This window comes from Erpetoichthys calabaricus, chromosome 2 (genome assembly GCF_900747795.2).
Source record: "Erpetoichthys calabaricus chromosome 2, fErpCal1.3, whole genome shotgun sequence".
Lineage (NCBI taxonomy): Eukaryota > Metazoa > Chordata > Cladistia > Polypteriformes > Polypteridae > Erpetoichthys > Erpetoichthys calabaricus.
The window spans coordinates 303,925,978-303,932,690 of NC_041395.2; the positions used below are offsets into that span (position 1 = coordinate 303,925,978).

Consider the following 6,713-nt stretch of genomic DNA (forward strand, 5'->3'; position numbering starts at 1 on the left):
AGTAACCAAACCTAATCAAAACTTTCATTGGATACATGTGGAGCACAAACAACAGTGAAGTACAATATATTTATAGTCGTTGTTGTCCCATGTGCAGAGTACAGTGAAATTCTTATTTGCACATGATAATCGACATGCAACCCACCACCACTCTCCATCATCAGTGAGTAGAACTACCTTAAATGTAAGCTGTTATTTGAGTATTTTGACTCATGTTTTTTGCGCAGTGTTTCCCAAAAACTGAATGTTTAGGTGTAGTTGGTGCAAAATTGGCTTGGACACAAGAAGCAGATAGTCATTGTGCAAGGAACCTTATCAGAATTGGCTGACATTCAGAGTGATGTCTCTCAGGGGTCAGTGCTAGGGCCTCTGCTATTTTTAATATATATAAATTATTTGGATAGGTACTGTATATATGTAACAAGCTGGTTAAGTTTGCAGATGATACCAAGATAGGTGGATTGGCAGATAATCTAGAATCTGTTTAATTTTTACACAGGGACCTGGACAGCATACAGGCTTGGGTAGATTTGTGGCAGATGAAATTTAATGTCAGTAAATGTAAAGTAATACACATAGGAAGTAAAAATGTTGGGTTTGAATAGACAATGGGAGGTCTGAAAATTAAAAGTACACCTTATGAGAAGGACTTAGAAGCTGTAGTGGACTCTATGCTGTCAACTGCCAGACCATGTCCAGAAGCCATTAAGAAAGCTAGTAGAATGTTAGGTGATATAGCACGATGTGTGGAGTACAAGTCCAAGGAGGTTAGGCTTAAGATTTATAATGCACTGGTTAGACCTCACCTGGAGTCATGAGTGCAGTCTTTGTCTCCGGGCCACAAAAAAGAACATAGTGGCACTGGAAGAACTCTAGAGAAGAGCGACTAGGCAACAGGGCTACAAGGAATGAATTATGAGGAAAGATTAAAAGAGCTGAGCCTTTTCAGTTGAAACAAAAGAAGATTAAGAGGTAACATGATTGAAGTGTTTAAAATTATGAAGGGAATTAGTACAGTGGATCAAGATTGTTACTTTAAAATGAGCTCATCAAGAACATGGGAATACAGCTAGAAACTTGTTAAGTGTAAATTTCACACAAACATTAGGACATTTTTCTTTATACAGAGAACCACAGACACATGGAATAAGCTACCAAGTAGTGTGGTAGACAGTAAGACTTTAGGGACTTTCAAAACTAGACCTGATGTTATTTTGGAAGAATTAAATGGATAGGACTGGTGAGCTTTGTTGGACTTAATGGCCTATTCTTGTCTAGATTTTTCTAAAGTTATAATAAGGCATTCTTTCCATTGCACTCAGTATTATTAACTTTTGAAGTGAAATGATGCAGAATAGCCTGTCTGTTTAACGCTGTATGTAAGTGATAAAAGCCCAGGAATAATAGGGAAGAGTTACTCCTTACAGAAGATAACAAACAAACACAGGATTTCAGAGTAATTATTAGACAAAGACATGAACTCAGCCTGCACAACTTGTAGGCCAGTGATAAAAATATTTAAATATTTACAGTGGTGTGAAAAACTATTTGCCCCCTTCCTGATTTCTTATTCTTTTGCATGTTTGTCACACAAAATGTTTCTGATCATCAAACACATTTAACCATTAGTCAAATATAACACAAGTAAACACAAAATGCAGTTTTTAAATGATGGTGTTTATTATTTAGGGAGAAAAAAAATCCAAAAAAAAAATCCTGTGTGAAAAAGTAATTGCCCCCTTGTTAAAAAAATAACCTAACTGTGGTGTATCACACCTGAGTTCAATTTCCGTAGCCACCCCCAGGCCTGATTACTGCCACACCTGTTTCAATCAAGAAATCACTTAAATAGGAGCTGCCTGACACAGAGAAGTAGACCAAAAGCACCTCAAAAGCTAGACATCATGCCAAGATCCAAAGAAATTCAGGAACAAATGAGAACAGAAGTAATTGAGATCTATCAGTCTGGTAAAGGTTATAAAGCCATTTCTAAAGCTTTGGGACTCCAGCGAACCACAGTGAGAGCCATTATCCACAAATGGCAAAAACATGGAACAGTGGTGAACCTTCCCAGGAGTGGCCGGCCGACCAAAATTACCCCAAGAGCGCAGAGACGACTCATCCGAGAGGTCACAAAAGACCCCAAGACAACGTCTAAAGAACTACAGGCCTCACTTGCCTCAATTAAGGTCAGTGTTCACGACTCCACCATAAGAAAGAGACTGGGCAAAAACGGCCTGCATGGCAGATTTCCAAGACGCAAACCACTGTTAAGCAAAAAGAACATTAGGGCTCGTCTCAATTTTGCTAAGAAACATCTCAATGATTGCCAAGACTTTTGGGAAAATACCTTGTGGACTGATGAGTCAAAAGTTGAACTCTTTGGAAGGCAAATGTCCCGTTACATCTGGCGTAAAAGGAACACAGCATTTCAGAAAAAGAACATCATACCAACAGTAAAATATGGTGGTGGTAGTGTGATGGTCTGGGGTTGTTTTGCTGCTTCAGGACCTGGAAGGCTTGCTGTGATAGATGGAACCATGAATTCTACTGTCTACCAAAAAATCCTGAAGGAGAATGTCCGGCCATCTGTTCGTCAACTCAAGCTGAAGCGATCTTGGGTGCTGCAACAGGACAATGACCCAAAACACACCAGCAAATCCACCTCTGAATGGCTGAAGAAAAACAAAATGAAGACTTTGGAGTGGCCTAGTCAAAGTCCTGACCTGAATCCAATTGAGATGCTATGGCATGACCTTAAAAAGGCGGTTCATGCTAGAAAAACCCTCAAATAAAGCTGAATTACAACAATTTTGCAAAGATGAGTGGGCCAAAATTCCTCCAGAGCGCTGTAAAAGACTCATTGCAAGTTATCTCAAACGCTTGATTGCAGTTATTGCTGCTAAGGGTGGCCCAACCAGTTATTAGGTTCAGGGGGCAATTACTTTTTCACACAGGGCCATGTAGGTTTGGATTTTTTTTTTCTCCCTAAATAATAAAAACCACCATTTACAAACTGCATTTTGTGTTTACTTGTGTTATATTTGACTAATGGTTAAATGTGTTTGATGATCAGAAACATTTTGTGTGACAAACATGCAAAAGAATAAAAAATCAGGAAGGGGGCAAATAGTTTTTCACACCACTGTATATACATCTGCAAAAAGTGTAATTATTTTATTTGGTACAATGTGTATGCTCAAAATCAAATATACATTATAAGAAAAATCTTGAGCTTTCCAAGCTATGACATTTTTAATGAAGAGTTATGACGAGTTAAGGGGCATTGCTTTGAAATTAATGGAGGAGAATGGAACTTAAAGGGAAACAAAACAACTAACATAGCACAGAGATACCACAGTCCAACTCACAACTTAGCAATCAATGTAGAGTTTATACCAAAGAATACAGATAAGTCATGAGAAATCTTCTCAGCATGATAGATGAATCAAAAATGATTTAAATGAATCTACTCCCATCTCTGTCAGCTTGTCCCTAAGGAGCAGAGTAAAAAGACAAGCAGGAGTTAAATTACACATAAAATAATGTATTACTGATAATATTCATAAATAATAACAAAATGCAAAGTACATTTGAATACTGGCAACCATACAACCTGATTCAATGGTGATATGTAGTTCAGGCGGCACACAGACTTGGAATTACTTAAATGTCTCTAGTTAAGGCATCATTGGTGCTCAGCTTTCAGCCGCATGTCTGTTCAAAATGGCTGCTGAGCTGTGCTCTTCATTGTGTTGTCTTCATCATCACAGGTTAGCAAGAGATGCTTCTTTCAGATTTTGGTTAGTAAGAGAGAGATACTTCTACATCATCACAGGTTAGCAAGAGAGAGATTGTGAGGTTAAACACATACATTTATAGATGTTCTGTCCAACCCCAACAGCCAATAGGACATCATGGTACTTAAAGGCCTCTGAGACAAGCCAATTCCAAACAGCCATACCTCAGACCAATGGGGGAATAGAACATCTTAACACCTGCCCCCAAACCATATGTTAAAGTACACCTTAGCCTACTTGCAGGGGGGGTAGAAATGACTTTAGCAAAGAAACACTCGGCAAACTGGTTTAAGACACATCCCCCAAATCCTGTCGTAAAATTCAAACAGACCCATTCCTAAGTTATATGTAAAATCTCACATCACAACACCACCTATCCAAGCACAGTGTTGCCTTTTCTTTCCTGGAAACACTGAGTACAAGGCTGGAAAAACCTTAGATGGGGTTAGCAGTTCTTCGCAGGCATGATACACACACAAAGGCACATTCAGTTGGTCATTTTTACCATCTTTATTTTTAAGATGTGGGAGGACAACAGGAGAAACAAAGAGAAGGAAACATTCAGAGAAAACGCAAGCAAAGTCCAAAAGAGTCTGACTGTACTACAGTTTACTCCCATTCTTCTGCACCTCTTAGGCAGCAGTACTAACCACTGCCACTCTGGTGATAATCTTTACGTTTTAAAAAATAAAAAATGATTGTTAGGCAGGTAATAAGTAAGAATTAAACTGGTACTTTTATGCACAAACTTAACCTGAAACTTCTAAATGTTATTCAGAGTTGTTGAATATTTTAATAAGGCAGAAAACTTGCTGAAGAAAAACCTGCCTCTTTCTAAACAACCATTTGAAGAAGAAATGTACCACTGGAAGGGGTTGTGTTTCAGAATAAATTGATTCTTGGCTGCATTTTTAGTTTCAGTTTGGCTGTCTTAATGACCCAGAAAATACTGTAGTGCATTGTTTTGCATTGAGAGCATCGTCCATTTAGAATAATAGAAACATCGATGGAAAATAACTGCCAAGAAAAACCTACAGATGTGCTCTTTTTTTGAACCTATCAAATTAATGATACATGTCAAAATAATTCTAACGGTGCCAGGTTACCTTGATTCGTGTCTGGAATATTTGAAAGGTATTATGATTTGTTACTTAGCAAAATTGATTTGCTAAAAGTAAATTAATGGAGGAGTTTGAATGTGAATTGCAAATTAGGAAAAGAAGGATTGGTTGATTCCTTCATTGATCGATTTTTAAAACACTGTATTTTCACTAAATTGACTTTTGATATTGATTTCAGTAATTTTAGACAACTCTGGCAGATGTATGCTGGACCCATAAGGTATATTTACATTGATTTTAATGCATAAATCAGAAAAAGCAACACAATTCTAAAGTACATTTTGGAACGTTTTATTCTTAGTGAGGGGTGAAATAAAATCTGGAGGCTCCAATAGATAACTTGATAGGTAGGACTAAAGAAAGGTTAAACGTAAAAAATGCATTTTTCCTCATTTTTTCTTGTTTATTTTGTTTCCTTTTAGGATGCATTTCACCACAAGCTGACAAGATCTCAAAGGAAATCCCAACATACGTTAATGTCTGAACTCTGAAATCCACAGAATAGATAAAGCTGAAGTATGGACTTTTGTAGACCATTCAGACACAAAAGGTTTTAAGCTTTAAACCTGTGCATGTGGACATTGACGACACAAACTGTGTTCTGTGGATATTTGAAGATACTGTGTACAGGTTTTTGTATGTCTTTACAAAATACTCCATTTTTTGACAACCTTTATTTATACAAGGTATAGTACATACTTCCGTTGGAAATCAACAAAACCTGCATGTACAAGAAAATGTCTTAGTTCGCTTATATGGCTTTTTCATTTATTTGCTCCATTTAAGTGCTAGCAGGAGTGGTATGCTGCTTAATCATGAAAACATTGAGAAAGCAAGAGAAAAAAGTGAAAAAGACAAGAAATATAAAGGAACTCTATTTTTTGTAAATTATGAAGTGCTTGTGAATACGAATATGCGTTTTTAAAAATTAAACATTAAATCCACCTGTTCAATAACTGAGCTATGACAGTAGACTTTGTTTGACTCACAATGGCTATATTTACTTTTTGTTTAATTCTTTAGTTTTTTTATAGGTCAGACTTTAAGACTGCAAATTTTGTCAAATAAAAGAAACTGTGTCTGTGTAATTTATTGCATTAAGCAGAGAAGGCTTGGCAAACGTGTACCTGGGTTGGGTAGGAACTGAAAAGTGTGCTTGTATGCACATCATCATTTGGTCACTGGCACAATAAAACATGGCGGCTGTGGACAAACCAACTGGAATTCGTGATTTGAAATGGGTCTTCTGGCTGAAAACTGTTCCATTTCTGTCAGCTGTTTCATTTTTATATTTACTGCTCCCTTAAAGGATGTTTCTGGGCCAAATGAGCAGGATACATTTGACCCATAGAGGCTTACTTGTGCTTATGTTACAATGGATACACATCAAGGACTTATTAAGGAAGATGACCAGCGTTGCATTCAGAAACACTTTAGTCCTTCTTGATATGATGTTACATAAGTTTTGGTCTGTGCAGGGTGGGATATTGCAGTATTCTTCTAGAAGTAATTTCGTTCATTGACGGTTGGAAAAGGTGACAATCGACTTCATAACTCTGCAGTCCAGATCCTCCCTTGAACATTCAGTGATCTGGTCATTGGAGAGGCCCTGGAAGACAGTTCATCCTGCTCTTCATACCCTCACTCCTTAGATTAGCAGCATGTATTGAGGAATTATCCTCCAGAAATAGAGGGGGAATCATGCATTAAGATCCTCATATCCCTTGCCCTTCATACATCTTCACAAGGCAATCATCAAACTTCATGAATTCCAAAAATGGCAGCCCATATC

The 6,713-nt window shown here is 37.5% G+C and overlaps 1 protein-coding gene across 1 annotated transcript in view; it reads left to right on the forward strand.

Annotated features, from left to right (window-relative positions):
- The window catches only part of LOC114645620 (VPS10 domain-containing receptor SorCS1), a 1,182,623-nt gene extending 1,176,686 nt beyond the window's left edge, over positions 1-5,937 (forward strand). The window contains 1 exon segment of the mRNA XM_051922161.1: positions 5,344-5,937. Within this exon segment, the coding sequence (XP_051778121.1) occupies positions 5,344-5,405 (62 nt within the window). The 3' untranslated portion in view covers positions 5,406-5,937.
- The last annotated feature ends 776 nt before the right edge of the window (positions 5,938-6,713 follow it).